Source organism: Capricornis sumatraensis, chromosome 1, assembly GCF_032405125.1.
Source record: "Capricornis sumatraensis isolate serow.1 chromosome 1, serow.2, whole genome shotgun sequence".
Taxonomy (NCBI): domain Eukaryota; kingdom Metazoa; phylum Chordata; class Mammalia; order Artiodactyla; family Bovidae; genus Capricornis; species Capricornis sumatraensis.
Genome location: NC_091069.1, coordinates 174,416,831 through 174,440,142, shown reverse-complemented (window position 1 = coordinate 174,440,142; position 23,312 = coordinate 174,416,831). Strand labels below are relative to the sequence as shown.

Below are 23,312 nucleotides of genomic sequence, written 5' to 3'. Positions count from 1 at the left end.
CTCACTGGCAATGCTCTTTAGCTCCCTGCAGCCTGGCCCCCAGGCCCTGTCCATCTGTGGGGACTGCCCTTCTGAGGCCACTGTGCCCTCGTAACCCCTAGCCCGCTGCCTTTTTCTTGTCTTCTGCATCATAGGACCGAGTTCAGAGTCTGTCTCCAGACTCCTCACTTTTCCCTCTCCACCTCAATCGCTGTGCTTTTCATGCTCGGGTCTACTCTCTCCTGAAATATCAAGCAGGCTTCCTAACTGCCTTCCTGCTGTCTGTTGTGTTCAGCCTGCCGTCCCCTCACGTGGCAGGCATTCAGGATCTTGAAGGAGCAGCAGGTGGACAGCGGGCGGTCCCTGCCCAGGTGGTCCCAGTGCGCTCGTGGGCCTTCACACGGTCCCTGCCCAGGTGGTCCCAGTGCACTCGTGGGCCTTCACACGGTCCCTGCCCAGGTGGTCCCAGTGCACTCGTGGGCCTTCACACGGTCCCTGCCCAGGTGGTCCCAGTGCGCTCGTGGGCCTTCACACGGTCCCTGCCCAGGTGGTCCCAGTGCACTCATGGGCCTTCACACGTGGTGCACACGAAAGGCTCTCTCCTGGCATTCATTGATTTGATCCTGTTGTGTTTAGTTTCCTTGTGCGTGCATGTGTGCGTGCTCAGCCACTCAGTCGTGTCTGACTCCTTATGATCCCATGGACTGTAGCCCATCAGGCTTCTCTGTCCATGGGATTCTCCAGGCAAGAATACTGGAGTGGGTTGCCATGCCCTTCTCCAGGGGATCTTCCTGACCCAGAGATCGAACCCACATCTCTTGCATTGCAGGCAGATTCTTTACTGCTGAACCACTGGAGAAGCCCTTGGTTTCCTTAGGGCAGGAGTTTTTCTCCCTGGGAATGCCAGTGGGACAAGGTCTCAGGGAACAGTTTCTCGTCTGTAAAAGACAGCAGGGACCCTTGTCCCCCCTCGCTATCTCTTTGGTGACTCCATTGCTTCTTCTAACCCGTTTCTCCTGGAGTCAGGAACACTCCGGGGGGTGGTGCTGGTGATCCAGTTCATTTTTACCCTTAAATCTGTACCTGAAGTATCAGTTTGGCCCCATGCCCCACCCATCAGCAGGCAGCGGTTTCCAGTTTTCCTTGGTGTTCTCTCTCATCTGCCCTCGCTGGGGGGAACTTTAGGGTCAACTCCATGGAACTGCTCTCCTGCAGTCAGTGCCCCCGGACCTCACGCTCCGTGCAGTGCCACCAGCTCCCCTCCCCCATCACCGCCGCCCAGCCTGCAGTTGTGGCCTTTTATGGTTTAGTTTCTCATTCTCCTCGGCCAGTGCTGACAGGGCCATTGGCGTGGCTGCCCGCCAGCTGGCAGGAGCAGCATGTTAAATGCCGTCCTGGAAGGGGAATGGAATGGAGGGGAAGGGCTTTCTGTCTGCCTCCCCCTCGGAGAGCTAAGAATAGAATTGCTCAATAAAATGAGAACTTGCATTGATGGACACAGCAAATCCGCATTCATTCAGAGCCTGTGGATTTAGACTCCGTCCAAAGTAAACCTGGATTAAGCCCAGATTTACCTGCCTGTCTCTAGGGACATCTGTGTATTATCTGATCAGGGTTGATTAAGCAGGTCTAAAATGTAAATGAGATGAAACAGAGACTGTTTGGCCTACTCTGGACTGTTTCAAGCACTCTGGATGCATCCATTTGTAAGCCCACTAAATAAGGCCAATTTAGCACAACTTCTCCTAGTTAGCAGTAAACTTCTCTTCTGTATGTTCTTTAAAATACCCCGTTCTTTTTGGGTAGTTTATGACTCCTAGAATTAAAAATCATAAACTACCTGAAAAGACAGGAGTACTTTAAAGAACATACAAGAAGAGAAGTTTACCATTAACTTTATGACTCCTTTTTTTTTTAAAGGGCTTCCCAGGTGGCTCAGTGGTAAAGAATCTGCCTGCCAGTTCAGGAGACCCAAGAGACGTGGGTTTGATCCCTGGGTTGGGAAGATCCCCTGGAAGAGGAAATTGCAACCCACTCCAGTAATTTTGCTTGGGAAATCCTATGGGCAGAGGAACCTGGCGCGCTCCAGTCCATGGGGTCACAAAGAGTCGGACACGACTGAGTGACTGAGCACACAGCACACAGTTTTTAAAATGATGATAAAAATTAGCCTTTGCCTCAGTTACTTTAAAAGAGTGATGTTTAGCTATTTTGAAGGCTTATTATAATATGTTAAAGGACAGTGGAGAACAGGGAAGCCTGGCGGGCTACAGTTCAGGGGTTGCAAAGAGTCCGACACGACTTAGAAACTGAACAACAACAACAAAGGGCAGTGCAGGGACGTGTGATGCTCAGAGGGCTGCTGCCAACGCCTGGGTCTCCAGCCTCAGCCGGGGAAGGGTGAGGGAGGCCCGCTCGGGTAGGAGAGCGCAGCTTGCCCCAGATGAAGTCCTTCGTGTGACTAGTCCAGCACAAGACAAACAGACCACTCTGCAGATCTTTAAAGGAGACGAACACAGCAGAGAGAATCCCAGGTACCCAGTAACCCCCCCAGGGCTATCTGAGCTGGGAACGCGCATGATTTTTAAGGACAGGTGATTTCACTTCATAACACTTGGCTTGGGCTTGAGCAAGATGCTTTCTTGATCTTATGTGGCCTGATAGCTTAGAAAATAACAGGCCCCTTGAATGAGGGTTTGGAGACATTTTGAATCTCCTTTTGGCTCTGCCACTGGCCAGCTGGGTGTTCTTGGTAAGCGCAGCACCTTGCCTAACCCCAGAGGGCTGGGATTACCCAGGTGCACAACCTGGGGGCCCTCGCAGCCCTGCCAAAGTTTAAAAGCTGCAGGTGCGTGTAAAGGGAGGTCAAGGTGGGCTTAGATCCAGTCAAAGACCATCTTCAAATGCACAGGTGCATAGAGATTGTCAGCATAGAGAAGCATTAGAGATGAGATCCTTCGATGTCCCAGGAGTGAGAACATTTACTGAACATTTTCTAATCCTGGAGCTATTGCTACCAAAGACCCTTCCCTTAGACTCAGCATTTCCCATTCGGCTAGGCCAGTGTCCAGGGAGTTAGGAGAGAATTCCACAGAAGCATGGAGCTTGGGGCCCCAGTCACGGAGCCCACCTGGCCTTTGCCAGGCCATGCCCAGGCCTCCCTCCCAGTCTGCGTCATCCCCAGCTTGGCCAGCTTCTGTGTGCACTCTGTAGGTTGGAAAGAACAGAAGGCATCAGGCACAGCCTGTGGCTCTAAGGGCAGTCGTGGCGGTGGGGGCTTCCAATCTCCCATGACTCTAGACTTGCCTCTGTTCTGAACTCCTTAATTTGGCATCAGATTCCTTGAAAGCATTGAGGTTTCACTTGGAATTAAAGATATTCTCTCCAGTTTTACATCTTCTCTTGTGCTTCAGGCCATGACATATGACTGGTCCCTGTCTTTTTCTTTTTCAGCCAAGAGACATTTGGAGCAGGTTGGGGGATTAATAGTACCTCTTCCAAAATAGCCATTTCTCAAAGTTTTCTCTTCACTAAAGCAGGAGGGGAATATATCAGTCAGTAGAGTGTATCTATATTTGTTGTCTCAAACTACAGGACACTAAACGTGTCCACTCAGAAGTTTTCCAGGCATATCCTCTAAAGGAGGCAAGGAGTCTGTCTTTCATCTTTCTTTAGGCCTTTTTACTTCTTTTGCTGAATCTTAGAGGACTTGAACCACTTGCCTGTAAGAGAGTCTAGAGTAATAAACATCTTAGCCAACACCAGAAATATTTATAAAAAGACCAATATATCTTTTAGAACAAACAGTTTTTCTAAGAGAACATGTTGAACAACCAGTGAAAGTGGTTCCATCACAAGAGGCCTCCAGAGTGATTGTCACCAGCAGGGAGTGGCTGTCACAGCCCCAGGGTCATTCCAGGGTGAGAATTCCAGCCCCAGATTTGGGCTGCAGGGAATGAATGGCTTCCAGGCAGTGCATTCCTGGCTGGAATGAAGAAGCAGCAGGATTTGGAGGGGAGGGTATGAATATGTATGTCTAAGGCATGTATGGTATGTGTGTGTTTAGGTGTACGTGTATGCACGCGTATGTGTATATGTATGTGTTTATATGTATATACACACATACACACACAGAATGGTTTTTTTTTCTTCTCCACATGCTTTGGTCATCTGCAGGAATTTTCTTTGGCCTTCCTACCTAACTGAGGTGCGGGAAAGTAGGAATCAAGTACATTACCTGGGTTTGCTTAATTTGATGCTTGCAAAACCCCTGAGAGACTGATATATAACCCCACTTTCCAAAGGAAAAAAAAAAACAAGCAAAATAGTGTTGGAAGTTAAGGAATTAGTTGGAATTCACATAGCTTACAAATTCGCAGAGCATAATACATGACCTTGTTTGTTTGAGAACTCTAAAACTCAGATTGCCTTGGAGGAGATGAAGGTTACTGAAGATCTGTATCTGTCACTAAACCAACTATCTGCAGAGACTAAATCTGAAAAATAGAATTTTGTTCAGATGTGCTTAATCATACTTAGTTGCTCAATTGTGTCTGACTTTTTGCGACCCCATGGACTTTAAACCACCAGGCTCCTCAGTCCATGGGATTTTTCAGGCAAGAATACTGGAGTGGGTTGCCATTTCCTCCTCCAGGGTATCTTCCAGACCCAGCAATCAAACCCGCAACTCCTGTGTCTCCTGCATTGCGGGCAGGGATGAACAACTGTCAACAATCTCAAAACTCAAGAACCTCATTAATGAACATACTGGCTGCTGTGATCTGCCTTGAAGTTGGCAGTGTTACTGGTTCTTAGCATTACTGGTCTGAGTAGGAAGGTGGCCAGCCCAAGGGACTGCTCCTAGTTTGTATCTTTGGCTCATTTTCCGGCCCTCAAAGATGACTGTGATTTGCTACTGTGATTTGCTTTGAAATTCTCTATCTCATTTTATACCAGTCCTAGGAGGTTGGAGGGCTTCCCTGGTAGTTCAGTGGTAAAGAATCTGCCTGTGATGCACAATACCCAGGTTTGATCCCTGGGTCAGGAAGATCCTCTGGAGGTGGGCATGGCAACCCACTCCAATATTCTTGCCTGGGGAATCCCATGGACAAAGGGGCCTGGCGGACTACAGTCCATGGGGTCTCACAGAGTCGGACACGACTGAACAACTACGCAGCAGCAGCAGGAGGATGGAAGAGAGGGCAGGAGTAATGTTTTATAAAGTTAGAAATGAACTTCTGCAGTCTTGATGACAGCAAGGCTACTCCAACAGGGTGTTTTCCTAAGAATATCTCATGGCAACCTTGTGATCCAGTGCCGTTATCATACACGTTTTCAGAGGAGGAAACTGAGGCACAGAGGCTAAGAAGTAGTGAATGAAGACAGAGCTGCATTCAAACCCCGTGTGTGACTCCGGCGCTCACTGTGCCGTACTGACCCTCCGCAGCACAGGCGTTTCCCGTGTCCCAGAGAAAGTAGAGGCTGGTTCCTGTTATGTCTCAGGTCACTGGCCTCAGGCCTGGAGGAGACACATGCACACACACACATTGCACTCTCTTTCAAGACATATTTTTGACGGGAGGCAGTCCACACCTCCTGGGGAGCTTCCTAGATCTGTTTACACTGAGAAATATGTTTATGACTTGGGCAAAGCACAGGAAATCATGACGTGTAGACTAGAAACTAGCCAAAAAAGACGGAATACTCAAGCAAATAGTATTTGTATTTGTGGGGCTTTCCACATAGACAGGTGTTTGCATAGGTGTGAGTGTGGAGATGTGGGAAAGACAGCCAGGACCAGGGACCACAGCTGCTTCTCCCTCATTGTCGTTGTTCAGTTGTGTTCAACTCTGTGCAACCCAGCAGACTGTAGCACACCAGGCTTCCCTGTCCTTCACCATCTCCCAGAGCCTGCTCAAACTCATGTCCATTGAGTCAGTGATGCCATTCAACCATCTCATCCTCTGTCTCCCCGCTTCTCTTCCTGCCTTCACTCCTTCCCAGCATCAGGGTCTTTTCCAACAAGTCAGCTCTTTGAATCAGGTGGCCCAGAGTATTGGAGCTTCAGCTTCAGCAGCAATCCTTGCAATGAATATTCAGGACTGATTTCCTTTAGAATTGACTGGTTTGATCTCCTTGTAGTCCAAGGGACTCTCAAGTGTCTTCTCCAGCACCACAGTTTGAAAGCATCAATTCTTCAGTGTTTAACCTTTTGTATGGTCCAACTCTCACATCTGTAAATGACTGGCTAATTAAAAAACTTTCTCTCCCTGCAATCCTGCACAGCTGAGTGATGCTATGCTTCTGTTTCCCCAGATAAGCCAGACCCCCCAGCCGGCACGCCTTGTGCCTCTGACATCCGAAGCTCCTCACTGACCTTGTCCTGGTATGGTTCCTCGTATGATGGGGGCAGCGCCGTACAGTCATACAGTGTCGAGATCTGGGACTCAGTGGACAAGACGTGGAAGGAACTAGCCACGTGCCGCAGCACTTCTTTCAACGTCCAGGACCTGCTGCCTGACCGAGAATATAAGTTCCGTGTGCGTGCAATCAATGTCTATGGAACCAGTGAACCAAGCCAGGAGTCTGAACTCACAGCCTTGGGAGAGAAACCTGAAGAAGGTAGGCTGCCTTCCTTTCATCACTGGCTTGAGATAAATGTACATGACTTACCTTGTGTGTGTAGAAGTCTGAATGGAGATGGGTACAGGGGAACTGACAAGACTTTGCTGGTGACTGTCAGGGTCTTTTGGGATCTTGCTTTCCGATGTTGTAATGCTGAGCCATACTCTGAAAGAAGTGCCTGCGATCTTTCAAAAAATATTGAACCAGGAATTCTGATACACTGCCACCAGGGGGCGATGGTGTGTTGATCAGGAGTACAGTCCTGGAAAGCTGGAATTCAGGTGGACCTACATACAGTTTCAGCATCTTCCCCTACCATCCCGCTCCCTCATTTCTGCACTCCTGTTTGAGGGTCTACTCAGTGTCAGGTACCTGGGAAATGAAGACCACTAAGAGCAGAAGCTTCAAATCCAGCAGTGAAAATCTAACTTAAAATCTATAGTGAAGACTATAGTTAAGACTGACCATCTTGAGACGGGCCACATCCTTTTGATATTATAGCAGTATAAACAAATTGTGCAGATACAGCAGAAAGCATGAATAGGTTTGCTATAAAGCTTGGGAAAGGCTTCCTAGAGGTAATACTTACACTGAGTCTTGGAGAAAGGAATAGGATTCCAGGAGGCAGGTCAGATAGAGAGAAGCATTCCTCGCAAAGGAAACACCGTGAGCAAAGGTACAAATTGGTAGAAACACATTTTGAGACTCTCGTGTGTGGCCAGGGGAATATGCTGTGAGAGGTAGAACAGGAGGAAGCAACACAAAAAGGATAGTCTAGATAAAATTGGGAGTTATCAAAGGTTTTCAAGTAGGGGCTTGATAGAGTTAGATTTTTTTTTTTTTTTTTTTTGAGTTTGAGGAAGTGTAGACTTTTACAACTCAGTGTGTGGTCTGGACCAACAGTCTTGGGATCCTGGGGACTTGTTAGAGATGCAGATTCTCCATGCCCGCCACCCCCCTCCATTTCCCTAGTACATTTTAAACCTTCATTTTAACATCATCCACCCTCAGCCCCCCATGGATTCATATACACATGAATGTTTGAGAAGCACCAGAGCAGATGGGGTGCGGGGTGAGATTGAAGTCAGTAAGATATTGAATGGGCCTCTCTGTTGTAGTCCAGGAGAGGATAGTAAGGGAACCTTAGGAGGTGGAATTGACCATCCCTAATCACTTCCTGGGCAGGGAAAAGTTAGAAGAGTCTAAGATTACTCCCACATCTTGGCTTATAATTAAACACCAATTCAGGAGCCATTTAGAGATTATTATGTTTTATGGTGACTAACATATTTAACACTTGCTATTAATATATAGCCAGATTAAAGCATTTTTGCATGCATTATTTCACACATCTAACTCAATGAAGTAGATACTATTATTACCCCCCTTTTACAGATAGGGGTACTGAGGTTTAGAGGAATGAAGCTACTTGCCCAAGGTCACAAAGCTTGAAAATGGTGTGCTGAAGCTTGAACTCAGAGCCGTCTGGCCTTGAGCCTGAGTTCCTTTGGTTACACTGATGGAGGAGGTCAGGCTGCCTCTTAGCGATTTAGAGGTTAGATAGCAGGGAGTCCTAGAGGAGGTGGAGGCTCTGGTTTTGAGGTGTCTGAGGGCTGTCCACAGGGAGGTATCTTCAGACTGTTGAATGACTGAGTCCAGAGCTGAGGACAAAGGTTTAAGCTCAGCTCTCTTCACTATTGGGTTGGTAACTGAAGCCATGAGCATCAGTGAGGGCACAGAGAGGGTGGTGAAGAGAGTCAACACTGATGCAGAGATGAGGAAGACTGCAGGACCGGGAGAAAGGACGAAGAGGGGGAGAGCCAAGGGGAGGCGCTCTGTTGCAGAAACACAGGGAGCAGCAAGTGGCAGAGGAAAGAGAAGAGGGTGCAGTAGGAGGTCTGGGTTTAGCCCTTTGCTGTGCAGTGATCTTTGAGAACAAAGTCCAGAGCCCTCTGTGCGTGCTCACTCAGTAGTGTCCAACTCTTTTGCAATCCCATGGACTGCAGCCCATCAGGTTCCCCGTCCGAGGACTTTTCCAGGCAAGAATACTGGAGTGGGTTGCCGTTTCCTATTTCAGGGGATCTTTCCGACCCAGAGATCGAACCTGCATCTCCTGCATTGGCAAGCGGGTTCTTTACTGATGAGCCACCTGGGAAGCTTCCATGGGGTAGAAAATGGTTGGCCTGCGGCTAAGGAATGAATGGAAGAAGGAGGCCTATGTGGAGTGTCATGTCAAGAAGCTTCCTGTGAATAGAAGAAAACAAGTGCTGCAAATTTAAGATGGAGAAAAGGTTGGGGGCAGGAAGGAAAGGGGAGGGGAAAGCAAGCAAAAGGGCGCTAGGAGAGAATGAGCTTTAAGATGTGGGGCAGAGAGGAGACTGAAGGGCCAGTGGCTCAACAGAGTGAGAGCCTAAAGCCACCCTGAGAGCCAGAGGCATCAAAAGTGTGGAAACTGTCATGACACGGTTACCCTCTTTAGTTTTAAAATTTAGGTTTAATATAGAAACTAAACTTTACTCTCAAGTTAAACAAGGGCTCCAGAGAGAAAGTTTGGAGGATGCCAGTGGAAAACACACCAAATTTACAAATTTGCCTGTGCAGTCCTGTCTTGAGGGACTTTTCCCAGGTGAACCCTAGAGATACCTGGAGATCAGGTCTTGAGAGCTACAGCATGCTAGGTGGGGTGGAGGGGAGACTATGGAGCCCGGGCCCAGGGCAGCCCTGCCAGCCTCTGCAGTTTCCTGGGGCTCCTGCCATTAGCTGCTCACAAATGCCTGCTGAGAGGAACAGAGTAGCGCAACTGCCATCTGCTGCCCTTTGACGCCCCCCTTTGATGTGAGCAGAGTGGGAGCAAACCGGTTAGAGTGGGGGTGCCAGGGCAGGTGGCCAGGCTGCAGTCTGCATGTTTTTAGAATATTACTTTGTCTAGGAAGATGACTCCCCAGCTCTTGGAAAAGTGACAGAAAGGGAATAACGTGGCAGTGAGACACACATTAGGTGGAAAGGAAAGCTTCCAAGGTCCTTTATAGCAGGAGAGACTGCAGTGTCCTTGATGAGCCCCACACAGAGGGCTGGAGGCCACAGAAGCTGCGAGTATGGCTCTAAGAGGCCTGGACAGCAGCTTCCAGGACTGCGAGGATGGTCTGTGGAGAGGAGAGGCTGAGATCACTTGGCTCCAGGCAGGTGGCCCCTCCCTTCTTCCCCACAGTCAGTTGAAACTCCCCCCGTCCCCAACACACACACACTGTGGTTCTTAGATTCTCCTCCTGGGGTCCATCCTGGCTGGGAGCAGACAAATGTTGAAATGTTGAAATATCCTGCAATCCAGAGGGGGTCAAGTCCACTCAGGGCTTCCAGGCTGGCAGCTCGCACCCTCAGAGCCAGCTGAATGGTCTCAGGGGGAGGAAGGGGAGGGGCAGATCAGGAGGTCCTCTAAGGGACCAAGGATGGGGGGATGGGAGGGGGAGGGTAAGGGGGTGGTGGGACTGCCAAGCGAAGCTCTCTGTGGACTGTTCGGATGCCTGTTAGTTATAGCCAGGGTCGATTGTCTCTCTTCTTTTTAAAAGTGCCATGGGTCTCAGTGTGTGCCTGTGTGTGTGTGTGTGTGTGTGTGTGTGTGTACATGTGTAGAAGCAGGATGGGGTAAGTGATTATGGCAGGTCATTGCTGCGAGCCAGTGTGGTCTGGTCATCAGAAAGGCAGTGCCAGGGAGCCCTACTTACTCTAAGCCCCACTCGTGTTGATCCTCATCTTCCCCACCACCTCCACGGCCCTTCTTCCCGCCCCTTCAGCAACTGTAGCTTTTGGCTTCATCCTGGCCTCGCAGCTCCGTCCCAGCCCTCACTCTGCACTCGCTCATGCAGTGTGTCCTTCACCTGCCCTGGGTTCCCGGCGCTGAGGGTGCCGGGGATACAGCGGAGGACACTGCATAGAGGCCCCCACCCAGCTCCAGCGGCCTCCTTATGCCTGGGCCACCTCTCAGACAGGCTGCCTAACCTGACAGCTCTCCTCCTTGACTTCCCAAATCTGGGTAAACTAGCACCTCCCCTTACCCCTACCCCGAAAACAGCCGCTCTATCCCACCCCACCCCCAGGAAGCTCCACTCCCACCCACTCCACCCCGCCAGGAAGCTCCACTCAGCTCTAACTCCTAAATCCACCCCATCCTTGCTCCTGATCCTAATTTGTTCTAGTCTCTATGCCTGCATGCATGCTCAGTCGCTGAGTTGTGCCCAACTCTTCGTGACCCCATGGACTGTAGCCCGCCAGGCTCCTCTGTCCATGGGATTTTTCAGGCAGGAGCACTGGAGTGGGTTGCTATTTCCTCCTCCAGGGGATCTTCCTGACCCAGGGATCAAACCTCTCTCCTGGCAGGCAGATTCTTTACCACTGAGCCACCTGGGAAGCCCTCTAGTCTGTATAATTGTTAGCAAACAGCTGTGATAGAGGCATCTTGCAGAGTAAGGGCTTTCCTTGAGCCCCAAGGGTAGTTAGAGATGTAGAGCCCCCGGAGATGTAAGGAAGATCAGCAGCTCACCCTGTGCAGGGGGTGGGGTGCTGACCACCGCCATCCTCCCGAAGATGGGGGCGCCCTCTAGTGTCCACTGGGTGCACAGCAACACTCCGCTGTGCAAAGGGACCACTCTGTCCAGGGAGCCCGCTGGGTGCACGCCCTGTGAGGGCAGGAGCGCTATGCCTCTCCTCTCCCAAACGCCACTCCAGGGGGATGGGACTCATCTGACTGCAGAAATATCTCAGAAACGTATTCCAAATAGTTCTTGCACTTAACTCTTGCATCTCACAGCCCTGAGTAGATTTTTTGTCTTTTAATATTTCATTGAAATTCTTCCAACTGCAGTTTAGCTCCTTCCTCAGTGGAAAGAAGGATGCCGAATGGCCACCTCTCTCATTACTGCCCCCTGATGCTCAGAGAGCTTGACTAACTGAACTGTGATCACTCCTCTGGGACTCTTCCTCACATGACCGTTCCCCCTGCAAACAGAGTGGAGGCAGGACAAGAAGGAAAAGGAGGAAGGGAAATGTCTCAGCCGGGAGCCTCGGTCCACGTCCCACACAGAGGAAGGGTTGCCATGTAGCAGCGAGACAGAGACAGAGGTGTGGATTCCCTGAGCCTGGGCTGTGTCCCCACAGCCGTGGGTCAGGAAGGTGAGAAAGGCAGGAGGTGAGGGTCGGTGTGGTGTTTGAGGGGACAGCAGCTAACTCCACTTCTAACTGGTGTCAGAGAGATGGGGAGAGGCGAGCTCTAGAACTGCCTGCTCTTTCAGGGCAACCTGGAAGATGCCTCTGGGGAACAGGTTGTCGGAAAGCCCCTCGAGGGCTCACAATACTGCTGCTGATCCTTCACTAGGGGAAGACAGACCATTTCTCCTGGAGATTCCAGGTCAAGAAAGCTTGCCTCTCTGTCCTCTCCCCCCGCTGCTCATTTCATACCAGCGTGTGTGGTGTGGGCTCCGAAAGGTCAAGACAGGTCAAACCACTGTCTCCACTGGGGCCTCCTGACGATGCCGCATCAGGACAGTGGAGTTCCCTGACACTAAATGTAGTTATTATCATTCGTATTTTGTCTCTAAGTCCCCATCCAGTAACTGGAATCCACGGGTACTTAGTGATTGAATGGATGTTGAATCTCTTGCTTTCTTAAAGTCCTATCTGAAATACCATTGTTGAACTCAGCTGAACATTTCTTGAACCTGTTTATTCTTCTTACAGTAACTCTTGAGATGTGACTTCCATATGCCTACAGCCTTCCTCCCATATGGGGTGTAACACTAAATTGTTCTCCCAAGTTACAGTATGCATTAGCTGGTGAAAGGTCATAACCCTAACCTTACCCTTGGCTATTGTGATTTTTTTAAATCATGTCTGCTTTAGGCTCCTTTCCCAACTAGAGAGGCCTAACCCTTTCTGTCTTCACATGGCAGCTCTTCCTGTCAATGACCCTTACTTCTTCCCGCTCCATCAAGACTGTCTAACAGCCAGCATTCCAGGATCACATGACCCCAGGTTCTACCAAGGGCAGAATAATAATACCTATTTGCAGCCAGAGCACATTTCCCCAGTGACAGCATTCTGTTGGCCAGAGCAATTGCTTGAGGAACTGGGCTCCCATTTTTGGCCCTAACTAGATTTAGGGCTCGTCAGGCTGAAAGTTTGAATGACCCAATTCTCCCTGACAACGTGACTCCATTACTGCCTCCCAGGTGTGTTGCTCCCACGTACGTTCTGGCCAGCTATGAATCTGACAGTGTCACTCTCAACTCTCAAATCTGTGATCTGATTTGGTCAGTTATACTCACATCCCGGGAATTTCTGTGAACCCTACCACTAATCTGAGAGTCCGCATTGCTCTTGTTTTTTTATTTTCCCCTGGCATTTTCCTTTATGTAATAAATATTGCTTCCAAGCCCACTTGTGTTTGGTTTTGAAAACTAAACTTCACCCGCAGTGTTTTCAGAACTCTAAACAAATCATAGCCTCTCTTGTTCCTGGTTGGGTGCTTATAATCTCTTTCAAGACTCTTTTCTAGTAAGGGGTCCTTGTCTGGTATGGGAACTGTGTGGCTTTTTTCGGGTTGTCTGCTTAGATTTCAGTCATCTGTTCTGCCCTCAGCTGAACAGAGGGGCTCACTGTCTACAGTTCTGAGCTGCACCTTGTCCCTGACCCACGCCTTCATCCCATTTGTGAAGCTGAGCCGGCTCGCATATGAACCCTCCCTGCTGGGCAGCATCTAACAAACCCCTCCACCCCACCTGCTCTGGTCTTCCTTCTACCTGCTGTCTACTTCCTATCCTCAGTCTTGCTCTGCTGGGACTTTCAGCCAGTCACACCCTTTTCCCTCATCTTGTGGGCACACACACGGAGGCACACACACACTCTAGAAATCTTTGTTCTCCCTCTCTGGCTTCGCTGGGTCCTTCCACGTCTTCTGGAAGCCTCCCTTGGCTCCCGCTGTCAACTGGGACACAGTCCACATCATGGCCAAGCAGCACCTAGACCATCACAAAGCATGGACTCCAGGGCTATCCAGGGACCCTAGAAATCACCCAGAAATACAGCGCTTTCCTTTTACAGATGAGGAAACTGTAGCCCAGGAAGCAAAAGGTACTTGGCCATGGTCAAGAAGCCGCAATGGCCCTTTAGGAACAAATTCAGTTTAGTTCAGTCACTCAGTCATGTCCAACTCTTTGTGACCCCATGGACTGCAGCACACCAGGCCTCCCTGTCCATCACCAACTCCCGGAGTTCACCCAAACCCATGTCCATCGAGTCGGTGATGCCATCCAACCATCTCATCCTTTGTCGTCCCCTTCTCTTCCTGTCCTCAATCTTTCCCAGCATCACGGTCTTTTCAAATAAGTCAGCTCTTTGCATGAGGTGGCCAAAGTATTGGAGTTTCAGCTTCAACATCAGTCCTTGCAATGAACACCCAGGACGGATCTCCTTTAGGATGGACTGGTTGGATCTCCTTGCAGTCCAAGGGACCCTCAAGAGTCTTCTCCAACACCACAGTTCAAAAGCATCAATTCTTCGGCACTCAGCTTTCTTCACAGTCCAACTCTCACATCCATACTTGACCACTGGAAAAACCATAGCCTTGACTAGATGGACCTTTGTTGACAAAGTAATGTCTCTGCTTTTGAATATGCTGTCTAGGTTGGTCATAACTTTCCTTCCAAGGAGCAAGCATCTTTTAATTTCATGGCTGCAATCACCATCTGCAGTGGTTTTGGAACCCAGAAAAATAAAGTCAGCCACTGTTTCCCCATCTATTTCCCATGAAGTGATGGGACCAGATGCCATGATCTTCGTTTTCTGAATGTTGAGCTTTAAGCCAAATTTTTCACTCTCCTCTTTCACTTTCATCAAGAGGCTCTTTAGTTCTTCTTCACTTTCTGCCATAAGGGTGGTGCCATCTGCATATCTGAGGTTATTGTTATTTCTCCTGGCAATCTTGATTCCAGCTTATGCTTCCTCCAGCCCAGCAAATTATGCTAAAGCAAAGGAAAACCAGGACCTCAGGACTGGGTGTGTTCCTCTGGACACTCATGTCCCTCTTCCCACCCTGACACAGCTGTGTGAACGGCCAGCATGGGCTGCTCACATCCCTCCTTGCTGGTTTCCTGCATGACATTACCCTTCTCACCGTATTCCATTATTTCCTCTAAGACACAGCTCAGTGGCTCCTTCTTCCCAGATTAATTGCTCTGACTTTATACTTACCCCACTTGGGTCACTTTCCTCCACTGTCTACTCGGTTTGTGTGGCAATAACATGTGCTTCACCAAATAACATTCATAATGGATATTTCAAGTAAATGTAAGATGTTCAAGCTGGTTTTAGAAAAGGCAGAGGAACCAGAGATCAAATTGCCAACATCCGCTGGATCATGGAAAAAGCAAGAGAGTTCCAGAAAAATATCTATTTCTGCTTTATTGACTATGCCAAAGCCTTTGACTGTGTAGATCACAAGAAACTGGAAAATACTGAGAGAGATGGGAATACCAGACCACCTGACCTGCCTCTTGAGAAATCTGTATGCAGGTCAGGAAGCAACAGTTAGAACTGGACATGGAACAACAGACTGGTTCCAAATAGGAAAAGGAGTACGTCAAGGCTATGTATTGTCACCCTGCTTATTTAACTTATATGCAGAGTACATCATGGGAAATGCTGGACTGGAAGAAACACATGCTGGAATCAAGATTGCTGGGAGAAATATCAATAACCTCAAATATGCAGATGATACCACCCTTATGGCAGAAAGCGAAGAGGAACTAAAAAGCCTCTTGATGAAAGTGAAAGAGGAGAGTGAAAAAGTTGGCTTAAACCTCAACATTCAGAAAGCGAAGATCATGGCATCCGGTCCCATCACTTCATGGGAAATAGATGAGGAAACAGTGGAAACAGTGTCAAACTTTATTTTTGGGGGCTCCAAAATCACTGCAGATGGTGACTGCAGCCATGAAATTAAAAGATGCTTACTCCTTGGAAGAAAAGTTATAACTAACCTAGATAAAATATTCAAAAGCAGAGACATTACTTTGCCAACTAAGGTCCATCTAGTCAAGACTATGGTTTTTCCAGTGGTCAAGTATGGATGTGAGAGTTGGACTGTGAAGAAAGCTGAGTGCCGAAGAATTGATGCTTTTGAACTGTGGTGTTGGAGAAGACTCTTGAGAGTCCCTTGGACTGCAAAGAGATCCAACCAATCCATTCTGAAGGAGATCAACCCTGGGATTTCTTTGGAAGGACTGATGCTAAAGCTGAAACTCCAGTACTTTGGCCACCTCATGCGAAGAGCTGACTCATTGGAAAAGACTTTGATGCTGGAGGGATTGGGGGCAGCAGGAGAAGGGGATGACAGAGGATGAGATGGCTGGATAGTATTACTGACTTGATGGACATGAATCTGAGTGAACTCCGGGAGTTGGTGATGGACAGGGAGGCCTGGCGTACTGCGATTCATGGGGTCGCAAAGAGTCGGACATGACTGAGCAACTGAACTGAACTGATATTTGCCTCTCCAACTAAATTATAAGCCCCCCAAATCACACCATGATGGAGAGATCACACCATCTGTATTTTGTTTTGTATACCCACAATCACTGGCAAGATATCTGGTACATGGCTGGAATTCCAGAAAAAACTCAGTAAACGGATAAATGGATTTGATACTAGTAGCAACTATAAGAGGGGAAGGCAATGGCACCCCACTGCAGTACTCTTGCCTGGAAAATCCCATGGTCAGAAGAGCCTGGTGGGCTGCAGTTCGTGGGATCACTCAGAGTCAGACATGACATTTCACTTTCACTTTTCACCTTCATGCATTGGAGAAGAAATCGCAACCCACTCCAGTACTCTTGCCTGGAAAATCCCATGGATGGAGGAGCCTGGTGGGCTGCGTCTGTGAGGTCTCTCAGAGTTGGACATGACTGAGTGACTTCACTTTCACTTTTCCCTTTCATGCATTGGAGAAGAAATGGCAACCCACTCCAGTGTTCTTGCCTGGAGAATCCCAGGGATGGGGGAGCCTGGTGGGCTGCCATCTATGGGGTGGCACAGAATCGGACACGACTGAAGCGACTTAGCAGCAGCAACAGCAGCAACTATAAGTTGCTGACTTTTGAGGGAGAGTAGAAAGGGACTGTCCAGGTTGTCTGTAGGTTGTAGAAACTAGGAAAATGTGAAGACAGACATGTCTAGGAGACCTTGAGGATTGAGAGGTGGGGATGGAGGAGGGGCTGGGTGGGCTGAGGAGGCCAGGGCCTATCAGTGTATACGTGACCCTGTTGCAGTGTGAAGCCTCTGATCCCATGGCGATGCCTGGAGCTCTGGGCTTATAGTCTCGTGCTTGGGAAGGCTGAAGCCGGACAGGGCCCCCAGCTTGCTTAGCTCACGGGCCTTCAGTACTAACCACCTGTATCCTCTCTGCCCCCAGAGCCGAAGGACGAAGTGGAGGTGTCAGATGATGGTGAGTGCTGGGCCCTGTCCTTGGGTAGACTCGAGGGGTGGATGGGGTGAGGAGGGATCTGATGGGTCACACTCACCCCGCCCCAACCCTGCAGATGAGAAGGAGCCTGAGGTCGACTACCGGACCGTCACGGTCAATACCGAGCAGAAAGTGTCCGACTTCTATGACATCGAAGAGAGACTAGGATCGTAAGTGGAGTGGGAAGTGGAGTGGGTCCCCTTCTGGGCCCCAGAGTGAGGGTGGTGCTGGCCCTGAGGTTAAATTCCACACCTCCTCTTCCCATCCTTCCCTGGGTTCTGCCAACTCCCCAGACTGAGGTTCCAGGAAGACTTGGCCTGCGAGCATCCACAAAAGCATCAGCAGTCCAGGGCTTTCTTAGGAGCTGCTGTGCCTGGGGCTCAACTCCGCAAGCTTGAGCAGGTCCTTCCTTCTCTGCACCCCCACTCCCATCCCTCCCCCAGGACATAACGCAGGGCAGCCGGGCTGGCTTGGCCTGTCTTTAGGATCCCTTCCATTGGGTCTGTGCTCCCATTCAACCGGGAGCTTTAGTGCTGCGGCAAAATATGCCCGCTTGAAACACAGCTCCCATCATCGCCCCTCACTTTGAGAGCCTGGTCCACAGTCTTTGCCCAGGCTCTTCCCTGGGTTGTGGAGACACCGATGGACTCAGACCCCAACACTGAGGCCTGGGTTCAGCCAGGCTGTCCCCGCCAGCAGCAGCAGCATCCAGGGCCTCCTGCCTCCCTCTGACCGTCTGTCCTTGGAGGAGGATGGAAGGTGGAAGAAAAAAGAATGGGGCTCAGCTTTTATTTCCGGAGGGTTTCTGGCAAATAAAGGAGTCCCATCAACCTCATCAGAGTCCTGGACAAGGACCCTGTGCTGCGGCAGGAGTGAGGTCAGAAGAGCGCCACCACCCAGCAGCACAGAGGGAAGCAGGGGCCTTGCTAGGCTGTCTCCACGGCCCTGGTGCTGAAAGTGCGTGGAGGGAGGGCAGGCGCCCAGAAATTCTCTGTATTTGCGGAGGACTGCCTCAGCCTGATGTCATGGATCCCTTTGGGGGGAAAGGAAAAAAAGTCTTGCCAAGACTGAGGCCTCAGCCCAAGGAAATGACAGTGTTAAAAGAATAGCAAGGACTTCCGTGGCAGTCCAGTGGTTAAGACTCTGTGCTTCCACGACAAGGGGCGTGGGTTCAGTCCCTGGATGGAGAGCTAAGATCCCACATACCGTGGTGTGGCCAAAAAAAGAGAATATTTACTGATAGAACAGCAAGACTAGACAGAGTCTGGGTAAGAATGTGGGGCCAGACACAGGCTGACATTGGCCAGTGACGGAGAGCAGATTCGTCAGCCTCAGCAATGTGCTCCATTGATCTAGAGCAGGGACTGGCCAACTTTTTCTGTAAAGGGCCAGATAATGAATATTTTCGGGTTTGTGGGCCAATTCAGCACTGCGGCTCCTGCTCTGCTCTGGAAACCCAAGGGCAGCCATAGACAGTGTGGGCACAAATGGGCATGGCTGTGTTCCAGGAAAACTTTACTTATAAAAAGAAGGGCAGGGGCCACACACGCCCCACAGGCCGTCGCTTGACCACTCCCATTCGGTGGACAGCTGGGCTAAATTTCTCTCTTCCTTTCATTCACAGTGGGAAATTTGGACAGGTCTTTCGACTTGTAGAAAAGAAAACTGGAAAAATCTGGGCAGGGAAATTCTTCAAGGCTTATTCGGCCAAGGAGAAAGAGAACATCCGTCAGGAGATCAGCATCATGAACTGCCTGCACCACCCCAAGCTGGTCCAGTGTGTGGACGCCTTCGAAGAGAAGGCCAACATCGTCATGGTCCTGGAGATGTGAGTGGCTCGGTGAGGGGTGGCCCGGCACAGTGGGTCTGGGAGCCCCTCCTGTCCCTCCCCCACTGTCCCCCCCCCCCACCCTACTCCCCGCCAAGATGGAGAGCACTGCAGGCAGGGCTGTGACGCGCACGACACTCTGCAGCCCGTCTGGCCAGGTGCTGACCACTCGGAACAGCCCATGTGCACGCTGCTGCTCCCGACCCACTGCTTGGCTCCAGAGCACACTGTTGGGTCCTTGAAGACCTCTTGAGGACCCCTTTGTCCCTCACCTCCCTGTGTAAGGCCAGGGCACCCCCTCCCTGTGCCTCCTTGGTTTCATTCGGAGCACCTTAGGGGCGGATAGAGCCTGTGAGAGAGAAGGGGGCCCAGCGGTGGGAGCTCAGCCTTGCCCCTGCCCTCTGCTCTGTCCTGCGTGCCCCTGGCCCACACTGGTTTGCTCTCTCTTCCCCTCTCACTCACCCAAGAGCAGTGCTTTCTGAGCTGGCTTGTACAGAGGCAGGGAGATGATCAGATGACATTCAGCCAAGGCTTTCCCGGATTCTGTTGTTTCTTCAAGTCCCAATCTTCTCTTTCTTCCCTCTGAGCTGCTGGTCTGCATGTGCACAAACACACACACACATACAACAGACACATACACACAAACACACACACAAATGCACATACTAGAGTCGGTAAGCCAGGCATCCTCCACAGTGTGTATTTTTTAAGCATTTCCTCTCCTTTTTATAATCTGAATTTTAAAAGTATATGATACAATCATATCAAAAAATATAAGAAAATAAACAATGAAAGTCTCATTCCCACACCTGTCCCTCATCTACCCCTCATCACCACTGGTAATGAGTTTTGTTAGTTCTGTGTCCTTCCAAAGTTTCTTTATTGAAATGCAATCATTTATTATTTATAGATATAATTCATATATTTCTCATATTTCTCACCTCTTAACCCAAAGAGAAGCTGCACTCAATATTCTATACTTGGTTTCTTTGCATTCGACAGTGTGTCTTGGAGAGGCCCATACCAGTAGCCAGTGGTTCCTCATTCTCCCTTCTCCCTGGCATCTCTTCATGTACATAGACCACCGTTTATTTGTCTTCTTTTGATAGAGGCTTGGATGGTTTCCAGGCTTTTGCGTTACAAAAAGGCAGTGTTTGTAACCTTGTACATACATCTTTACCCTCATGCCTGCTTACACCCGTAGGATAAATCCCCAGAAGTGTGGGAGTGCTGGAACAAAGGAGACGTGCATTTGAAAGCTTTGGCCATATTCTGAAATTGCCTCCAGCATCCTTGAATTGCTCATCCTGAGACTCAGGGATCTCAGTCCTTTGAAGGACCTCTCCTCTGGAGAGGACCCTGTTAGCATCTCAGTGTTCTTTCCTAGGAAAGGTGAAGCCAGCGAGGCAGCCCCAGTTTAAGGAGTGACTCCCTGCACTTCTTGAGCCTTTTGGCGTGTTTCCTTTCAATCTGTGCTCCTCAGGGAGAGCAGTCACGGTGAAGAGACAGACATGAGTCTGAGCAACCTCACTCCAATCCCTGCTCCGCCTCTTGTTGTATGACCTTGAGTAAGTTACCCAAGTGTGCCAGCCATTAGTTTTATTATCTGTAAAAGGAGGCTGTAAACCACCCCGTGAATAATGTGGGGCTTAGATGGAATAACATGTGTCAGGCAGAGGCTCTATAACTGTGAGTTTTTCTTAGGAGTATGATGCAGTGACTTTTTCTATATCCCAGTCTTTTCTCCACTTAAAATTACTTTGTGACCATTTTAACACACAACTGAATGTGTGGAAATCCTGCATTTCAGGAAGCCCGGGGGCAGCTTCTATGACTGTTGAGCCATGATTCTGTAATTATGAAATCCTTCCAGTGAAGAGCAGTATTTGATGAGACTCCCTTTTTAAATTCTGCAGTTCCGTGCAACTTTCACACAGATTCAAAGAAAATCCTCATTCGCCACTTGAAATCAGTTTTCAACCCCCAATTCAAACTTCCCTCCACACTTCTAGGGAAGATTCAGCCCGAGTGCATGGCCTCACTCATCCTGCCCCCACAACAGCCCTGTGGGCTGCTGCTCTTCACATTTATTGTAGAGCAGGTTGCTTGGTCCAGGCAGTGTGGGCATGTGGGGAGAGGTGAAGAAATGTCTCATCTTTAGAAGTTAAACCTTGAGCAAGTTCATGAGAAGGTGCAGGAGGGGGTAGGAGGCCGCCCAGCCTGGGTGAGGCCGGGCAGCAGCACCAGTGGGCAGAATACCATACTTAGCTTGGAATTGGGACTTGGCAAGCTGGATGGAAAATGCTGGGAGAAAACGCAAGAAGGCTTCATCTGGTCTGGCTTTCATCCCTCCGCCCCACGCCTCCCCCATGGACAGGAGTGAGTCTTCCAGGCACAGACAGCAGATGATTCTCCTGCACTTGGAGTGAGGAGCTTGCCCCTTGATAGGAGCTCGGCTAAAGTTGAAGGAGCAGACTGATGCTCCACCTGTCCTTCCCGTCCAGCCTGGATAGACCTGGCATTGACAGGGAAAAGGTTGGCTTTCAGCAGTGCGATTTGCTCTTCTCCTTGCTTGACGGAGAAACAGATTCAGAGAAGGACAGTCCCTGGTGATACAGAAAGATGAAACTGTATTCCAGGGTGCCGGCTTTCAGATCAGCTGCCTCATATACACTGAGAAATCAGAGTTAGAGTGCCTTCAGCCTTTCTGACCTTTGCTTACAGGACAAGCCCCCATCACTGTAGCAGTGTTTCTGTTACAAGGGTTCCTTCAGACTCCTCTTCAGGGAGTCAGGGATGGTCCTTGTGGGACATTCCAAGTGGTGGCAGGACCCTGAGCACCCAAGCAGATGCAGCTTGGGCTGAGTCATCCATTGCCCATCTTACCTTTGTGCTACCATTGGCAACACTGATCAAAGGAGAAGCAGCTGGCTGCCGTGACACGAGGACGGGGTCAGGGTGGGAAGCCCCATAGAGTGGCATCCTTCTGGCTGCCAGCGGGGGCTGGCCATTGTCTACAGTTGGGGGATAAATACAGTCCCTTGGGATAAGGCGGGTATTCGTTAGTTGATTCACTCTCGCTCTCACTGTTTATCTATTAAGTATGCATTTCCTTGGCCCAGTCTTGGCCTGTGGCTTTATCCCATTTCTGTGGATGGTAGCTTCTTTCCATCCACAGTCTTGAGCATTTGGAAGATAAACCTATACAGAAGCAATAATCCTATTTGTGTAAGCCCTACCATCCTTGAAAATGAACCATAGGAACAGTTTTCAAAATACATTATTAAATAGATTTGCATTGGTGTGAATCTATATGCACCTCTGTTGAATAGACTACCTCTAGAAGTGCAGCAGTAACCATCTCCATGGCTCAGATTTCTACCACTCATTGCCACAGACATTCCCAAGGACGCTACAAAAAAAAAAAATGGTTGCTTGCTTTTTCAGAATATTTTAAACCAAACATTTTGGGATACCTTGTCTGTGCCAGATATTGCCAGGTATAAACAGGGGTCTAGAGATGAACCAGACTTTTTCCAGACGTATTCACAAACAACATTAAAAAGCAGACAACATTAAATGCAGACTTGATGCAAAAAGCTCAGAGATGAGACTATGGGAAGCCACAGAAGGAATGATCATATGATGAAACTGAGAGTGGTTTCTCAGGGGATGTGAATTGCAGCTGGCCTCCCAGGGGTAGTAATTGAGTAAACCAGTATTTCTCAAACTTATCTGATGGTAAGAATGACCTGGGGTACTCACTGAAAATACGGATCACAGACCCTGCCAAGATTTTCTAAATCTAAATCTCCAGGAGAGAAGCTTGGGAGTCTGTATTTCAACTAGAGCCTCCTCTGCAACTGCTTGTTCTAAAATAATAATAATAATTAATATTATTGAGCACTTACTATATGCCAGGCACTTTTCTAAACAGTTTACCTGAATTAATTCACTCGGTCTTCACAGAAATCCTGTGAGGTGGCACTGTTTTTACCGACACCTTGCAGATAGAAAGGGGCTCAGAGATGTTAAGAACAGCCTGAAAGCTAGGAACCTACGAAGGGAAATTAGTTTGATTTAGAGCCTGGGTGGAGAGCATTAGAAATGAAGGGTTTGAGGACAGAGGCGCCGCCTCCTGGCTGCGCAAGGACCTCCTTTTCAGTTGGTTCTAAAGTGTTGGTTCTAGCGCCCCCCAGTGGCCACTGGAACAAACCGACCTTTACCAGTTTAGACGTGAAAGTCTGTTCTGTGGTGATGGAAGCCTGCAAAGGCTTCATGGGCCTCATTGTGCATCCTTGTCTGTCTCTCCCTCAAGGGTCAGTAACAAGATCTGTTTGACCCGTTTCAGGTTGTCAGATGATAATTAAC

General features: G+C 49.3%; 1 protein-coding gene across 9 annotated transcripts in view; it reads left to right on the top strand.

Annotated features, from left to right (window-relative positions):
• MYLK (myosin light chain kinase) overlaps window positions 1-23,312 on the top strand; it is a 190,938-nt gene that overhangs the window by 142,088 nt on the left and 25,538 nt on the right. For 7 of the 9 annotated variants that reach the window (XM_068970458.1, XM_068970449.1, XM_068970504.1 and 4 more), the window contains 4 exons: window positions 6,295-6,600; window positions 17,063-17,095; window positions 17,190-17,283; window positions 18,738-18,941. In XM_068970458.1, the coding sequence (XP_068826559.1) occupies window positions 6,295-6,600; window positions 17,063-17,095; window positions 17,190-17,283; window positions 18,738-18,941 (637 nt within the window). Of the gene's footprint in view, window positions 1-6,294; window positions 6,605-17,062; window positions 17,096-17,182; window positions 17,284-18,737; window positions 18,942-23,312 lie in introns of all 9 variants that reach the window. The other 2 variants (XM_068970512.1, XM_068970496.1) reach the window with 1 other exon arrangement.